The following is a 19,097-nucleotide window of genomic DNA, read 5'->3' as shown; positions in this document are numbered from 1 at the left end:
TTTATTCCAATCTTTTAGTTATATTTATACTCGCATGCCCATTATACTATACTCGTATTGTCATATCCCCCAAAATACTCGTCTTGCATCTCTGGATGGAATCTCTCAACACGATATACATTGTCTCGTTGTTTTTGGCGTAATGGGCATAATAGCATTGTCAATCTTGCGATCCATCACCTTATTGAGTAAGATCGGGCCAAGCTCTCCAGCTTACCCGGAACCGTATCTATTCTTTTGGGTTCATGATCTGCTTTTATCTTAGTAGGCCTACTCTGTGGCGAGTAGCCCTTTCTTGTATGAGATGATAATTACTTTCTAACGCGCATGAAAACAAGCCAAAAAATAGTCTCAATTCACAATTGCTTTTTTTTGTACCAGTCAAACTTCCTTCTCATCATATTGGAAAGCTGCACTCGTTTCTGATATATAGGAAGTAGTTGGATGTTTGCCCATGCGAGAAGTAATGTTCCTAGGTCATTGGGATAGAGGATGGCAAGATTAGGATGGACAAGCAAAAGGTGAAGGCAATAGAAGAGTGGGGAGTCCCTATGACCGAGCTAAGTTCATTTCTTGGCCTTTTGAAAGAAATTTTTATATGTATATCCGGTTCATCGCTTGATACTAACGGAAGCCTGCTCCACTCACAGATCTTTTGAAGAAAGCCTTGGCATTGGCTTTCATTTAAGGGGATAAGGCAAGTGCCAGTGAGCCTTTGAGGACTTGAAGAGGTCGTGATAGAGGAACCCGTATTGAAGTTGCCAGACTCTACTATGCCTATCAAAGTGCACACTGAAGCATCAGACTATGCCATTGAAAGAGTATTGGTCCAGGAGGGACACCCAAGCCGAAAGCTCAACGAGCCAAATAGAAGGCACGATCCAATAAAAATAATTTACTTAAAATGTTGAAAATCAAAGTAAAAGAAAATTAGAGGGCAAATGAAATATAAATAATAAAAAAAATATTTACAAGATGATAATATCCACTATATGTAGCGAGTTACTATAATAAATTGTATTTTAACTTTCTTTTTATTTTAGAGAAATGATATTTGCAGTCGTGATTGTGCAAGCGGCGTGTAGTTGTTTTGAAAAAAGTGAATTAATATGGGACCCGTATGAAAAAAAAATTATTTTTATAACTTTTTTTTATTCATTCCGTACAATCGTTTACATCCTGCTTATATTTACCGACTGTATCTAGCAGTTCTGTTTATTTTAATATGCTGAAATTCTCAATACAATGGATCCGTCATTGTCGAGATGAATCTACGCGCCATTCCGTGGCCTTGGGCTTTATTTATTTATTTTTGTTTTTTGTGTGTTGGGGGGGGGGGGGGGGGGGATGTGTTTGGTGGCGCTTATTTAACTGCTAGGAACGTAGATTTCTCCGGGACTTCTGTATTCACGAAAGCAAAATAGAGAAAGCTCAAAGCGTGTAAATTAGAATGGCAGGAGATGCATTTCTACCACTTAATATAGGGGTGGTAATTTAAGACTTACGACTTCGCCTTTGTCGTCCCCCGTCAGTGGTGGCGCCAATAACGCGGCATGTTCTTTGGCCCAAAGTACGTCATGATGAGGTATCAACTGGTATTTTTTTTCTATATTGCTAGTCATTCATGAGAGTGGGGATCACGATCTTGTGCAATTACAGGGATGGCCCTCAATAAATATTATTACTTTAATGTCTATCTCCCTCTCAATTTAAATTTAAAACTTAAGAGATCTTGAGTTTTACGTAATTAAACTAGGATTTGGGTCCCCATTGATTGAATTTTAGGACTTAAAAGTGAAGAGAAATAGACATTTAAAAGTACTTCTAGTAATATTTATTAAATATTTATGCTACGAGATTTAATTTATGTATCTATCTCTTTTATTGTAGGCTCCAAAGATTTGTTTAAAAATTGAATCTCATCTCATAATTTCATTTTCAAATATAATTTAAATATAAAATATATTTTAATTTCAAGTCTTTCACTTTTTTAAATAATCATTACAATTTTTTTAAACTTTAGAATAAAATATAAAAAATAATATAATTTTTTTAAATTTCAAAACAAAAATAATATTAAAAACTTACATTGTAATAATATTTTAACTTTACAATATTGTTATTCAATCATTTCTCTCTTATTTCTCAAAACACAATAAAATATCTTCACTCAAATTATTTTACTATTATTAATAACTTAATTCACAACTATTTACAAAATTATCTCACATGTTAATTGTTAGTAACTAATCTCGATGGCCCATTCCATGAGACCAATTACTTCTTGTTGTTCTAAGAGCATTCATAATAATTCCTTTATCCTTCAAAATACATCATCAAATTTTACTTTCTTTATTTTACATATTAATTTTTATAATATATCATATTTTAGCTTATCTATTTTTTTCATATCATTTAAATAATTTTTTTTTCTTTAAGCTAAATAAAAATTTAAATTTAAATCAAAATATGAAAAAAATGGATAAAAAATATTTTCAAGATATTTTTTAGAAGAAAATAAAATAGATGTGTTTTAAATAATTAACAATAAAAAGAATTTGCTTATATGGTAAAAATCGAAATAAAAGAAAATGAAAGAGTAAATGAAATATAAATAATAAAAAATATTTACAAAATAAACAGTACCTACTATATGTAGCAGCTATTGTAACAAATTTGCCAAATTGTATTTTAACTTTCCTTTTTTTTTTAGCAATTTTTCAAATTATTTACATTTTTTTTGTATAATATATAAGCAACACTGTAATTCTCAATACAATAGGTCCGTCCTTGCCGAGACGAAGCTACGTGCCATTCCGTGGCCGTGGGCTTTTATTTTTTAATTTTTTTTTGGGAGCTTTTGCTTATTTATTTATTTATTTTTATTATTATTTTTTTAATAAGCAAGTTTCATTAATTCCATAAACTTAATACGGAAGGAAGTAGCAAATTAATTATATAGCATTAGGGGAGTCTTTTCCATTTGGAAAGTCTAGAAGACATGGTGGAATATGGTTTAGGGGTATGCTTCCGTACAAATTGTGAGAAGCAACCCATTGCGCCAAACTATGCGCGCATCGATTCTGAGATTGATAATTTTTTTTTGTAGTCCACTGATCAAAATCTTGAAGCTTGTAATGAATATCTCTAGTGGTTGTCTGCATTTCCCAATCTGTTGCAGCATTTGGGTTGTTGATGATTGAAATTGCTTGTGTTGAATCTCCTTCTATAACTATTCTCTTGAGTCCTCTATTTGCTACCTCAGTAACTGCCATTTATGTTGTTGATGCTTCTTTTATATTGAAATTTGAATTTTGGATAAAATCTGGTTGTGTAAATTGTGACGCCCCCAAATTCCGTTTGGGATTGAACGGACATTTAAAGCGTCAAGACATGCAATAGAAGATTACCTGCCCCCGTTCATGACATATAAGATGTAATGTTCCTAACATGCATATAACATTATGCAATATTCGCAGCGGATAAATTTTTCTTTAGCAATACTATGCACCAAATTGAAAATATCCCAAATGTTTAAAACATACTTCATATATAAAGACCCATTGAACAACTAAGATCATAATACTAGTCCAAAATACTTATGATCCAAAAATTACTGGAGATACAACTCCATCGTATAAGTAGTAATTTACGTTAACTACTATATTAACATTGACGTCGCATCGTCGCTCAGTCAACTGTGTCTATTGGTCAGCTTCTGATTCTCCTTCAGGTCCTGTAACAAGATCTACCATTCGGGAGGAACGGTAGTTGGGACTACCACAGTGAGATTTGATTACAAATCTCAACAAGTTAACAAAAAACTTCCACACAAGCTAATGATGTATGGATGACAGTAAAAACATAATTGCATAATCAAATTCATAAGTAATTAAAACATAACTTGACGTACAACATAGCATAATTGACATAACTTAAATTGAAATATGAACTGAACTTGAATTGACATGAACTTGATTTGAACCTTGACTTAGCATGAACTTGCTCTGAAACTTGACTTAACATGAACATGATATGAAACTTGACTTATTATGAACTTGTTCTGAAACTTGACTTAACATGAAAAATACATACTCCACAGTTGTTGTGGCCCCATGTATTCTACACACTCAATATGAAACGTGACTAGAATACGAAAGGACTGAAATCTTGACGTAACATAACGTGACTTGAACATAACTTGAAATACATGACCAACTTGAGATAGAAACATTTCGTAACGTGGCATAACATATAATATACAACATATTTAACATGACATACTTGCAACAATGAATATTACATGACTTGACATATATGTAATAGATGACATATTTAACATGACATACTTGTAATGTACAGTAATACATGACAGAATATATTATATAACAGATAAAAATTGAGAACAGAATAAATTCTGTATAATAGACAATTACGTGATAACTTGGCATGGCATGATATATATGATAATACACATATATACACTGTAGTTCATTTACTTAGCATACATACACAGTAGACTGCTAGTAAGTTAAAAGCTAACTTACCTCCATCTCCGCGTTTCTTATAAAACCTCAAGCGTGATCACGAGGAACTGTAATTAGTGATTCTAAAAATTAGCACTAAATCACTAATAACTTGAAATATGAAAAATACTAATTTAAAGAGTAAAATTTTTATTTTACTCTCTACATGTAGAAAAATGACCGTTTTACCCATAACTTAAGGATTTTGCATACTAACTCCAAAAGTCACCAAAATTTACATGCCTCATGTAAATTTTATCCTCAACTCAAATATCAATTTAGAAAAATTTAAAACTAATCACAACTATTAAAACTCCATAGGGCCGAAATTCTCATATGCTATTTCTATTGATTTTTGTTTCTAACTTGTTTTGATTAACCTTTTGATCTATGACTTATAAAGATGTGATCTTCAAACCAAACCATCACATGGTTTAAAAAGATGTCCTAAAATATATATAAGCTTCTAATTCAAGATCACATGGTTAAAAATTAACCAAAATATAAATTTAGCCAAGAACATCCACACTTTGGCTTATTTGAATATCTCTTTACATAAAATTTCATATATTTGAAACTAACATCAAATATATTCAAAATAATAATATAGCATGTATATAAGATGCTTAGAATCCTCCAATAAAATTATCAAAGTCATTGGAATAGGTTTAGACCACCAAAGAGTTAAACTTTCTTAAAACAGAAACTGTTTTTCCTCTTCCAGTTTCTAAGTTTCTAAATCTAAGAAAATCTTTCATCAAAACTTTTAATCATGCAAAAATCCCCAACCAATAATCATATACACATGTTAACAATACTCCATAAAAATTTTAGACCAATATCTATCCATTAGCTTGGTCAAAAATTTCAAACTATAACATATTCTCCAGTTTATCTCCCAGAATGACCTTTCTATAGTTTACATAATATTTGACTGATCAAATGATCTTCAAATGGGACAAATAAGATATCCACGTAAACTAGACTAAAAAAGGAACAATTTCTATGAATGAGACTTTATGATAAAACACTTATAAAAATTTTGAAATGGGCGTGCAAAAGAACACCTAAAAGCTGTCCGAGAGAGAGTGTTTGGTATTATTTCAATGAAAAGTGTAAATGAAGATAATTTCGTGGGGAGGGGTTGCTGGAGATACTTATGGATGATATATGGAAGAGATGAGGCTGGAGTGAGAGTTAAGTGTAGGACTCTCTTACCCGAAGTGAGAGTTAAGTGTAGAACTCTCTTACCCAAAGTGAGAATGGAGTGTAGGACTCTCTTACCTAATAATATCTACAAAAATCAACTCAAGATATTTTTATCCAATAATATCCACGAAATTAGTTTAAAATATTTTTATCCAATAATATCCACAAAAATTAGTTCAAGATATTTTTATCCAATAATATCCACAATTTTGAACAGACGTTTCGTCCGAAAATATGAAAAAGTATTATTGCGCCATAAGACCTTATATAACCCTCCGAGTCTAATGGTACAAACCATAATACATTTAGACACTTCTAACTATCTCCAATAATCAAAAACACACTTCTGATACCATAATGAGTAATAACACTAACTATGTAGTTAGACTAAAACCTATATGATTAATGGATTCGTGAAAGCTTATAGAGTCTTCACGAGATTTCTAAAGTCAATAGAAATACTACAATTGAATTTCTAGCGGGCTGTTACACAAATACTGGAGTGCCCATTTCTAACCTGCTAGTTGCTATGATGCTTCCATTTTTTCTGACAGTAACATTGTAGGAGATAAAGAAAACTCCATTTTGTGGGGTTGCCAAAGGGGTTCATGTTGGAATTCTTTCATGCTCCAGGCCGCTAGATGTTCCATGAATTTTTTTTATAACTGTAGTGATAAACTCAAAAATTGAGGGACATTGGGCACCATGAGTGGTTTGGTTCCTAATGAACCATATGTTATCCATAGATAGAACCGCAAATATTTGAAAAGGGTGCGAATCTTCTCAGGGTATTCCTAACTTTCTTGTGGGATCTATGATGATTGAAATCCAATATTGGATGGAATGATGAGAAAAGGTTTCAATATTAATAGACCATATTGACTGTCTCTAAAGAATTCGAGAGAAATGACAGTTAAAGAATAAGTGAGTTAAATTTTCTTCCTCCATTTTGCACAAGGGACAAAGTTCTTGATTGCTTCCATTGGGATGAATCTTTTAAGTATAGATTTGATAGGAAGAATTTGATGTTTTACTTTTTAGAAGAAATGTTTTAAACGATCTTGAATTTTAATTTTTCATAATTTTTTTCAGTCTTCATCTGGGAGTTGCGATTGAGTTTGATTCTGAGGACACACAAGGGCAGAGTATGCTGATTTAACCGAGAAAATCACAGTTGATTGATGAATCTATTTGAGCTTATCTTCCATAGAGGTGCAGTTCACAGTGGAAATGGGGATTCTTTATATGACATTGACTAATTCAGGGGTGAAGAGGGCCTGTAGTAAAAGAGTATTCCATCTTCTTGGCTCCTCTAGAGTTAATTCAGCTACTTTCATTTCTAGATCAATGTTGTTGATATTTGGATTAGGGAGTGGTGTCAGAGTCAATAATTCAGAAATCTATGGGTTAGTCCACACTCTTGTAGTTGTTCCATTGTTGATTTGGAAAAATCTACTATTTTTTACAAAATCTCTTTACTTTAAAAGACCTTTTTAGAACCAGGAATCGGAAGGATTGGATCTTACTTCGGAAAAGTTGATGGTTTTCAAGTATTTGCTCGTTAAGAAATTTTTCCAGAGAGTGCTCATGTTTGTCATCAGAGATCAAGCAAATTTTGAGATGAGTGCTTTGTTGAAAATAGAGAATTTTTTTATACCAAAACCACCCCAACATTTAGGCATGCATATTGAAATCCAAGCTTTTGGAATGAATTTATAACTATTCTGATTATCATATCCCCACCAAAAGTTGTGACAAGAATTGTCCATTTGTTTTGTTATAGTGGCTAGCATCCAAAGAGTGGACATAGTGTATGAAGGTATAGCATTTGCCACTGATCTTATTAGGGTTGTTCTTCCTGCTTGGAATAGAATCTTTGTTTTCTAACCTTGAAGTCTATTATGAACTTTTTCCTTAATTTCCTGAAAGAATTTTTTTCCCCTGCTCCTAAGTAGAGTGGGAGTCTAAGATATCTCAATTTTGGCGGGGATATTTTGTAATTCAGAATCTCTTTTATTTCACAAAAGGTTTGATTTGAAGAGTTGGTACTGAAATAGATTGAAGATTTTTGATGGTTGGCTCTTTGGCCAAACCAGGACATGTAAGTGTCAAGACAACTAGCAAATGTTTTGGCATTTTGATGAGTCGCCTCTCCAAAGAAAATCAGGTCATCAGCAAAAAGGAGGTGTGAGATTGATGGACCTCTTCTAAAGTAGCTTATGTTATACAAGTGAAAAGGGGCTTCTGCTTATTTAACTGCTAGGAACGTAGATTTCTCCTGGACTTCTGTATTCACGAAAGCAAAATAGAGAGCATGTAAATTAGAATGGAAGGAGATGCATCACTACTCCTTGCATATGTGTGGTAATTTGTGTCGTGTCGGTAGGTTTGGTAGTTAAAATGAGATACAAAATTCTCATCTCATCTCATCTCATATCATCATTATAATTTTTTTAAATTCTTACATAAAATATAATAAATAATTCAATTTTTTCAAATTTCCATTTAAGTTTTTCAAATTTTAAAACAATAATAATATTAAAAAAATAATATTTTATTCAACTTTCATTTAAAATAAAAAATTCTCATCTTACCATCCAAACCTATAATTCGACTATGTGACTCAGTCTAGACCCAACTCATTAAGTTAAACGTGTCAAATTTTCAAACTCTAACATGACTCATTGAAATAACGAGTTGTATCGTGTCACCCTTTTTGATCTATTTAATAATTAAATCAAAAATTGATCAACACAACATAACTCATTAAATGTAAATGGATTGAACTAATTCACATAACTCATTTAACCTGATTAACATAATTTCATATAAAAGTTAAAATATATACTTATTAGTAGTTACACTATCTAAATAAAAACAATTAGTACTAATAAAAAATATCGATAATTTTCAAATTTTAACTTATAATAAAAATAATATTACAATCTCGATATTAACAATATAAGAATAGCTTTTGAATTACAATTCTAACAACAAAAACATAAACATATTAAAAAATACTAATATTACAATCTAACAATAATAAAATTGTGATTATAAATAAAAATCTAAACTAGTCACAATAGATTAGTTTTTATTAAACCGATTTACTTGTTTATAAATAGAATCTTAATGGGTTAATCCAATTTAACCCAAACTCATTAACATAAAAATCAAATATGTTAATATCGTATCGTGTTCGTATTGAATTCAAACATCACTTATTGTTGTCCCTAATTCTATACCTGTGACGCCCCCAAATTCCGTTTAGGATCGGACGGACATTTGAAGCGTCGAGACATGCAACACAAGGTTACCTGCCCCCGTTCATGACATATAAGATGCAATATTCCTAACATGCATCTAACAATATGCAATATTCGCAGCGGATAAATTTTTTCTTTAGCAATACTATGCACCAAATTGAAAATATCCCAAATGCTTAAAACATACTTCATACATAAAAATCCATTGAACAACTAAGATCACAACACTAGTCCAAAATGGTTATGATCCAAAAAGTAGTAGAGATGCAACTCAATCGTACAAGTAGTAATTTACGTTAATTACTATATTAACATTTATGTCGCACCGTCACTTAGTCAACTGTGTCTAGTTGATCAGCTCCTGATTCTCCTTCAGGTCCTGTAACAAGATCTACCATTCGGGGGGAATGGTAGTTGGGACTACCAAAGTGAGATTTGATTACAAATCTCAGTAAGTTAACAAAAAACTTCCACACAAGCTAATGATGCATGGATGACAGTAAAAGCATAAATGCATAATCAAATTTATAAGTAATTAAAGCATAACTTGGAGTACAACATAGCATAATTCACATAACTTAAATTGAAACATGAACTGAACTTGACTTGACATGAACTTGATCTGAAACTTGACTTAGCATGAACTTGCTTTGAAACTTGAATTAACATGAAAAATACATACTCCACAGTTGTTGTGGCCCCATATATTTTACGTGTAAATACATACTCCACAGTTGTTGTGGCCCCATGTATTCTTCACAAACTTGACTTAACATTAAAAATACATACTCCACAGTTGTTGTGGCCCCATGTATTCTACACAAACTTGACTTAACATGAAAAATACATACTCCACAGTTGTTGTGGCCCAATGTATTTTACGCATCACATTTGTAGTTAAATACATACTCCACAGTTGTTGTGGCCCCATGTATTCTACACAACTTGACTTAACATTTAAAAATACATACTCCACAATTGTTGTGGCCCCATGTATTCTACACAAACTTGACTTAACATGAAAAATACATACTCCACAGTTGTTGTGGCCCCATATATTTTACGTATCACAATTGTAGTTAAATACATACTCCACAGTTGTTGTGGCCCCATGTATTCTACACATCATAATGTACTCAAGATGAAATGTGACTGGAATACGAAAGGACTGAAGTCCTGACGTAACATAACGTGACTTGAACATAACTTAGAATACATGACCAACTTGAGATAGAAACATTTCGTAACATGGCATAACATATAATAGACAACATATTTAACATGACATACTTGCAACAATGAATATTACATGACTTGACTTACATGTAATAGATGACATACTTAGCATGACGTACTTGTAATGTACAGTAATACATAACAGAATATATTATGTAACAGATAAAAATTGATGACAGAATAAATTCTGTATAATAGACAATTACATAATAACTTGACATGGCATGACACATATGATAACATACATACATACACTGTAGTTCTTTTACTTAGCACACATACACAGTAGACTGCTAGTAAGTTAAAAGCTAACTTACCTCGATCTCCGCGTTTCTTATAAAACTTCAAGTGCGATCACGAGGAACTGTAATTAGTGATTCTAAAAGTTAGAACTAAATCACTAATAATTTGAAATATGGAAAATACTAACTTAAAGAGTAAAATTTTCATTTTACTCTCTACATGTGGGAAAATGACCGTTTTACCCATAACTTAAGGATTTTGCATACTAACTTCAAAAGTTTCCAAAATTTACATTCCTCATGTAAATTTTGTTCTAAACTTAAATATCAACTCAGAAAAATTTAAAACAAAACACAACTATGGAAAACACACTATGGCCGAAACATCCATAGGCCATTTCCTTTGATTTTTGTTGCAATTCCTTCCAACTTCAAAACTCATGCTTAAACCAAAATTTTGCAACAAACATCTTCCAATTCTAAGTTCAAAACCATACTTAAAACATCCATTTAGAAAAAGCTAATAATTAACAATAAACTTTTTTATAAAAAGATCCAAGCACTTGAATCACAAGTTTTGACCTTAAATCAAAACATCTCCAAGAATTTCAAAAATCAAATCTTACTTCTAACATATTAATAATATCATCCTAACATCAACCATGCTTTAAATCATCAAACTAAAGTCACCAAAATCACAAAATAACATTTGGAGTTTTTGGTTTTACACTTAGTCCAAAAACATAAACTTTTTCCTCAACTAGTTTTGATAAATCTCTTGATCTATGACTTATATTTATATGATCTTCAAACCAAACCATCACATGGTTTAAAAAGATGTCCTAAAACATATATAAGCTTCTAATTCAAGATCACATGGTTAGAAATTAACCAAAACATAAATTTAGCCAAGAATATCCACACTTTGGCTTATTTGAATATCTCTTTGCATAAAATTTCATATCTTTGAAACTAACATCAAATATCTTCAAAATAATAATATAACATGTATATAAGATACTTAGTATCCTCCAATAAAATTATTAAAGTCATTAGAATAGGTTTAGACCACCAAAGAGTTAAACTTTCTCAAAACAGAAACTGTTTTTCCTCTTCCAGTTTCTAAGTTTCTAAATCTAAGAAAATCTTTCATCAAAACCTTTAATCATGCAAAAAAATCCTCAACCAATAGTCATATATATATGTTAACAATACTCCATAAAAATTTCGGACCAATATCTATCCATTAGCTTGGTCAAAAACTCCAAACTATAACATATTCTCCAGTTTATCTCCTAGAATGACCTTTCTATAGTTTACACAATATTTGACTGACCAAATGATCTTCAAATGGGGCAAATAAGATATCCATGTAAACTAGACTCAAAAAGGAACACTTATATGAAGGAGACTTTATGATAAAACACTTACAACAGCTTCGAAATGGGCATGCAAAAGAACTCCTAAAAGCTGTCCGAGAGAGAATGTTTGATATTCTTTTAAAGAAACGTGTAAATGAAGATAAGTTCGTGGGTGATGGCTGGAGATGCTTATGAAAGAGGTAAAGGAGATGATAAGGCTGGAGTTGAGAGTTGAATGTGGTTTTCTCCTACCCAAAATATCTATAAAATATTATCTCAAAATATTCTATCCAATAATATCTATAAAAATCAGCTCAATATATTTTCCAAATGTGGAGTAGACTTGGAAGAGTAAGGTGGCTAAAATCTTTCTATGTGTATTTTAAATCTCTATTCTTAAGATATTTTTCAAATGTGTATTTTGCTTAGGTGTCATGATCTCACACCTTGATTTCCTTCACAATTCCATCTAATGGTTTCTCTTTGTGCCAAGTATCTAATACTATTCATTATGTGTGGTTAAGATCTTGCCAAGTGTCCAAATAAAATATCGCTATCCTAATTTGGACATTTCACACTATGATTTTGAAAACACTGCGCTCAGTACATTTACCGAGGTTACTATTCACTCCAAAAATAAACGTAATAAACTTAGTACTGAAAAATTCTAAATATTCAATTAAGCCTAGTGGTGTAGACTATAATGTATTCTAACACTTTTAACTATCTCAAATAATTAAAATCGCATTTCTGGCACCATAGTGAGTGATAACACTAACTATATTGACAGGCTAAAATTTATGCGATTAGTCGATTCGTGTAAACTTATAGAGTTTTCACGAGGTTCCTAAAGTCAATAGAAATTCCTTAAATTGAATTTCTAGCGGGCTGTTATAATACCTTTGGGAACCAATCCCCCAATTGGGAAAGTAAATAAGGGAATTTACAAAAGCAAATGGCGTTCCGTTTTCTTGAGGTTCTGATCGTTGTTCAACTTGGACTTTAATACTTGATACCGACTTCTAATATATCTAAAGCATTTATTCATACTAAGATTGTGTGTGGCTTAAGAGTTGCCGTGAATCAGCAGTTCTGAGGTTGTTCTTCGTCTTAGGGTCGCCTTCAGGAGTGACCTGTTCCGATCGGAAACCCTGATGAGCAACTTCGTCAAAGCCTAGTTATTCTGCTGGAACAAATTCACTGGAAGGTAAAAAATGGGTACTGCAAAATTATTTTGATGATTACTGTTTTTGTTTTTTCGTTCCGGCTTCCCCCTCAACAGCTTGCAGGTCCTCCCTCCCTTTTGGATTAGGATTTTTTACAATTTCATGCTTCAAACATTTTATAAACTTTGAGGAGAGATAGATAAAACATTTTATTTGATGATTACTGGTTAAGCTTCATTACTTCGACAGAAACTTGAGGCCATTCTCAATGTGATTGTGATTACACGCTTCTGCATGCTTCATCGCTCCTTTTGATTGCCCATAATTTGGAAAATGAAAAACTCCCCACAGCTAAGGAAGCATTTCACAATTGTTTGGTGGGTGAAAGGGTTCGTCTCCTCCATCTTCTGTTCTTGAGTTTCCACCCATCTCTTACCTATGATGTACTGAGATGATTACTTTCTTTCATGCTATCTCTCTCATCCATGAATATTGTTGAGTTCATTATCATTTCTGGGCCTTTTATTTAAAACAAAAACACAGAAAATCAATTAGGGTAATTGGGATAACATGCGGCTTTTGAGTTTTGACTGAGTAGTCTAGACCATGCCAGAAGAAAAATTCCACCACTGCGTGCCCAATGTATTGTTGTATACACAAATCATGAAGATCGATAGCCAGGCCATATCAGAAACCATAACAGTGAGGTAACTTCATTATCAAGATCAATAGCCACAAAACTAAAAATTGCGACGCTTAGATGTCTCACACTAACGAGGAGTTCCTCTTCATTGAAGTAAAAACAAAATGAAACACTGAAGAGGATCACTTATTCTGAAGACATCGTCAATTGCCTTTTATCTTCTACTACTAAAATTATGTCGAAGTTCAACTTTTCTTTTCCTCTATGGATTGGAATCACTTGCCTTTGGAGCTTCTAGGAACAGGTGCAGATATGCCTAAAAAATCAAAGGCAGCTTACCGATCCTTGTCATTTCTTTTGCCACTAAAAAGCTTGGCGAGATTGGGCATTACCTTCTTTTTCTTCTTAATAGTGAATGAATTAATATGTCGTGCTCCTGGCGAGGCAGACTTTCGAACTGCTGGTGAGTCTGACTTTCGAGCTGCTGGTGAAGCAGACATTCGAAACTTAGCTCGCTTGGATGGAGTCAAGTTGCCATTAATTCTTAAAGATTTTCTACGAGATGCAAGTTGAAAATTTTCAGCTTCTGAATTTTCAGCGTTCTTCTCCCGTTTCTGTCTCCAGTTCTGTAATCCTCCCTCAACCATTTGCTTTGAAGAAAGTGATTTATTAGCTCTGTATACCACTCGTTCTTCTATCACCCTCGTCTGTCTGATCTCTTTCTCAGCCAATTCCGTCTTCATCAACATCTCCTTCTCACTGGCCTTTAGAGCTTCAATCCAACCATTAGCTGCTGCAACCTTCTTATCTGCAATTTCTTGAGCCCCACCTGCACGCCCATTCAAATACTCATATTCAAACTTTGAAATGGTAATCTTGGAACTATGCCGAGATGTTGAAGCCCTGCTTCTCATTGTATTCTCAGCAAGTGTTTTTAGCCTCTCTAGAGCTAAAGCTTCTGATGATTTGACAATCTCAAGCTCTTGCATGGCAACCTGTAATCTCTCTTCGGTTAAGTCTATGTCAGACTCGGTTTTTAAAACGTCTTCTCTAATGGCTGCAGTTTCTGCTGTGATAAGCTCCTTTTCTCTCTCTGCAGCCTCTGCTTGTGTCTTTAGTTGTTCAAGAGTGAGTAATAGATTAGACACAATTGAGCTAGCCTTTTCCTCGGCTGCAGATACAGCTTCCAACTTGGACTTCGCTCTGAGCAGCTTGGAATTGAGATTCTGAACGGTTAAATCAGACTTCTCTTCTATTTTCTTGAAACAAGCCGTCTCTTCCTTGACATGCTTTAGCTCATTTCTTATGACATCCATGGAGGCCATGAACTGAAATCCCTCTTCTCTGACCAAAGCCAATTCCTTTTTAGCTGCCTCTAATTCTTCCTTGACTGACTCCAATGAAGGTGAGACTCCCAATTCTTCTTTTCGAAAACTGCCACGATTCAAGCTATCATTTCTTTGAACCTTTTTGTCCATTTCCTTCACCAGCTTTAGTTCATTCTGCAACATACCGACATCAGACAGCGTGATAGCCAATTTGGTTTCGAGCTCTTTTGATTGGTCGATATCTTCAGTAATGTCCTTCATCTTCTGCTTGGTTTTCTCCATTGCTGCGGAGAATTCAGTGGCTTCCTTTTCTCTCTGAGCTTCAATCTCTCCAAGTTCTTTCAAAGCCTCAATTCTCGCCAACTCAACAAGCACTTGCTCTTCATTGGATTCCTGAATTTCCTTCCTAAGGGTTCGAACGGACTTCGAATAAGAAAACATTTTGGAAGTCGAGGCTTTTACTTCCTTCTCCGTCCACGATTTCTGTTCCAAGACATGAGCCATGTCAAGCTTAAGCCTACTCAATTCCTGTTTCACAAATTCCAATTCTCTCATCACTTCTGCATACTGGTCACTCTCAATGTCCCCTGTTGTCATTGTCCGTGCATTACGCCTTCTCGATTTCTTTAGCATCTCAATGTCTCGCACCTTCGCCTTGGCCTTCGAATTCGACTTCTCGATTAACAAAGATAGATCTTTCACCGTTTTCTTTGCATTAGAGAGATCAGAATCTGCTTGGGCTCTTGCTGACTCAGCATCCCTTTTGCTCTCTTCGTATTGACCAATTTCCCTTCGTGCCAGATGGAGTTCCCTGGCTCTTGAAGAGGACTTCTTAAGAATTCAAAAGACCGATACATATGAGGGAACGCAAATGATTGAAATTGAAAGGCAAATGGAAATGCTGAAATGGGGTTGAGAAAGTTCTTTACAATATACCTCTGAGAAATCCATCTGGGCTTTCTTGAGTTGAGGAGCACCTTCAAGAACCCTATCTCCATACAAATTAATGGCTGCTTTAACTGTCCCAGTTCTTCTATTACCAAACTCTGCTGTATCCATTTTTTCCTGTGCAACATCCAAGTGTGGAAATTATATGCACTTGCTCACTCTAGAAAGCTTTAAGCTCAAAGTTCAAGCCAAAAATGTACAAACCAAATTCTGGGTTTATTTGTAGCTATCAAAAGTATGGTAAAGGTTGAGATATTTTACAATCATATGCAGGCCTGAACATGGGAGACTCCCTCTTGTTCAAATTATGGAAGAATATTCATTGAAGAATATGGAAACAGAGTATGAGATTGATAAAATATGCAGAAATGCTTACCTCAGAGTGTCTTTGGCTCCATCCGATGTTCTTTTTGTAAAACGGAGGTTGTATCAAGTTACAGAGGACATGAAGTTTCAGTGGGAAATCCCAAGAAGGAGGAATAAAAAAGATAAAACGGCAAAGTAGAGCGAATACAAATGATTGGCTGAGATTGGTTGGAACTATCGCCACCAAGCTTATGATTTTTCCCGTTTGGCCATTAAAAAGAAATTGTTCTGGAGTATATTTTTGTTTTGGACTTTATTTTGGCCGGACAGCAAAATATAAAAACAAAAAACAAAAACAAAAAAAAAAAAAAAACCCGACTTTTTTTTTGTTTTTCCTTGTTAGGTGATTCTAAAGTAAAGGGAAACATTTCCATTTAGAAGTGAGACCGGATACATTTAAAAAAAAAAAAAAAGACGTTAATACATGCGAGTTAAGAACTCATTTGGATTCAAAGAGTGTTTTATTATATCTCATCATTATAATTTTTTAAAATTTTTATATAAAATATAATAAATAATTTAAATTTTTTAAATCTTAAAACAATAATAATGTTAAAAAAATAAAATTTTAACAATATTTTATTCAAATTTTAACTATCATCTAAAATATATTATTTTATCTTTAAATCCAAACGAACTAATACATCCGAAAAATGGCCAGCATGACGTTTTAAGATTTTTATACTAATTCTTAATATTAATGATGTGTTTTTGCACATCAATTATTGGGCATAATCACATGCAATACAAAGAAAGTAGGGGGTCTCGGGGTTAATGAAATATCTCTTATACTTAAGTCAATTTATTGCTCCTTAGAGAAATTTCTTGTATACAAGAATGAGAACATAAAGAGTAATTTTGATCTGATACTCGGCTCTTATACTACTTGTAGAGGTAGTCCTTTGTACCCCACATCAAAGGTGTATGTCTTTTATATGTAGGACTGTTCATACAGAACGGGTAAAACCCCGGCCCGGACCGGAACTCAGATAACCGGGTTTCCGGTTACATCCAGTCCTAAACCCGTATATTCAAATCTGAGCCTATCCAGCCCAAATGCGGTTTTAATTCACATGTACCGATTTTAAAATCTGGTACTCGAGTTTATTAACAAACAAAATACTGAAATAGAATGCCCTAGCCACCCACCCTTACAGAAATGCAGTCGCAAATCACTCTCTGACCTTTGTGTCTCTAGACCTTTGGTCTGCTATTTGCTCTCTCTCGCTGTCACTCCATCACTCCATCGCCATGTATTGTTTTCCACCCCATCGTTTCGTCGTCTCCATCTCGCTCTATTGCTTTGGCGCCTTCAAGGTCCCAGTCCTCAACCAGGTGAGAGAAATTTCGGTATTTCATGATATGCTTAAATTTTGAGTTTTGTAATGGATCTGCGACTAGGTGAGAGAAATTTCAGTATTTCATGATATGCTTGAGTTTTGAGTCAGGGAAGATAAAGTTTGGACTGTTAAGTGCCGATAGGGGTGTCAAATCATGTTAACGGGTCGTGTTCGTATCATGTCAAAACATGTATATTATATTATATAGGTCAACCTTAACCCTATTCATTAAACTTATCATATCAAAATCTCAAACTCTAATATGATTCGTTAACATAACAAGTAGTGTCATGTCAATCTGTTTTGATCAGTTAGTAAATATTATAAAATAGATTAACACAAACACAATACGACCCGTTTCAAACTATTTATGTAAATAGATTGAATATGCCCGAAATTAACCATTTTGATCTGATTAAATTTAGCAAAATTTTATATAAATGTTAAAATTACAATATCTACAAAAATTATAAAACTAACTACAGGTTTAAAATTACAATATAGATAATAAAAATATCGAAATTGAAATTTTAACAATTTACTTTTAGGTATAAGGGTATAATTGTAATTTTAACTTTCTTAACGTATTATAACGAGTTATAATGTGTCAAAACGGATTGACCCGTTATCAACTCGTTAAACAATTATATCTTAACGAGTCAACCCGTTAAAACCAAACTCAAACCTACTATTATCGTGTCGAGTTCATGTTGGGTTATCGAGTCGTATAACATATTGTCACCCCTAAGTGCCAAAACCCTACTACTCTTAGATCTAAATTTCTTTTCTCTTCCTCCCCGTTGATTGATATTTTTCAAGTTTCGAGTAACTTATCAAAGAAGAGTACTCCACGTGACATTATTTTTGACACACAACATACCAACTTAGTTGATCTTCAAATTCTTCACAGCGGCTCATGAATTGTGAGAGAATATAATGTGATTGAATTTCTTGACATCTCTCTTCTTCTTTTGGAATGCTACTTTGTAAGATTAAAAAGTACTCTTCTCTAATCTTATTTTTTATAAATTCAAATACTCTGTTTTGGTCAAATATTATTTTAGAGAAGATTTAAATATTCTTTAAAGATCACAGTGAATGGAGCTAGTGATTTCATTGATGAATTTGTTGTTTACGTTCACATCTTACAAACAAAGACTTAGATGCTTGTCTATATGCATAATTCTTTAGAAGGTGGTGTCTACATGTGAATGCCTTTGTATTGGGGATAATTTTGACTGTTCAAATTATATGGGACTTCGTGTTGTCACCTTTGATGCGGCGTAACCTTCCTGGGTCACATTCTTGTGGCAAATTGGTGAGTGCGGCCACCTTCCACACATTCTGTTAGAGATAGGGGATAGTATTGCATACATTGTCATGACAAAGTGCCTCACCGTAATCCCTACACATGCTCAGTGTCAATTCTTAAGTACGCGTATCCTTATCATTACATGCAAGTGTAG

General features: G+C 33.4%; 1 protein-coding gene across 2 annotated transcripts; it reads right to left on the bottom strand.

The window, feature by feature from the left end:
• Nucleotides 1–13,693: 13,693 nt before the first annotated feature.
• Nucleotides 13,694–16,437, bottom strand: LOC122302842 (protein PLASTID MOVEMENT IMPAIRED 2). 2 transcript variants are annotated; one of them, XM_043114276.1, is made up of 3 exons: nt 16,302–16,437; nt 15,914–16,042; nt 13,694–15,808 (listed from the first exon to the last, which is right to left on the bottom strand). In XM_043114276.1, the coding sequence occupies exons 2-3, from the start codon at nt 16,034–16,036 to the stop codon at nt 13,985–13,987; spliced, it is 1,947 nt and encodes a 648-aa protein (XP_042970210.1). In that variant the 5' UTR covers nt 16,037–16,042; nt 16,302–16,437; the 3' UTR covers nt 13,694–13,984. The 2 variants fall into 2 exon arrangements, with proteins under 2 accessions (XP_042970210.1, XP_042970211.1); XM_043114277.1 differs by having other exon boundaries at nt 13,694–15,805.
• Nucleotides 16,438–19,097: the final 2,660 nt, after the last annotated feature.

This window comes from Carya illinoinensis, chromosome 3, assembly GCF_018687715.1.
Source record: "Carya illinoinensis cultivar Pawnee chromosome 3, C.illinoinensisPawnee_v1, whole genome shotgun sequence".
Taxonomy (NCBI): Eukaryota; Viridiplantae; Streptophyta; class Magnoliopsida; order Fagales; family Juglandaceae; genus Carya; species Carya illinoinensis.
The sequence above is the reverse complement of the archived record's forward strand: the minus strand, read 5'-3'. Positions and strand labels throughout refer to the sequence as shown.

Excerpts from the sequence above, each read along its gene's own strand:
- LOC122302842 (XM_043114276.1), bottom strand. The coding sequence starts at position 16,036 with ATGGATACAGCAGAGTTTGGTAATAGAAGAACTGGGACAGTTAAAGCA. Across the intron at positions 15,809-15,913 it reads CCCAGATGGATTTCTCAGAG|AAGTCCTCTTCAAGAGCCAG; the intron begins GTATATTGTAAA and ends TGAATTCTTAAG.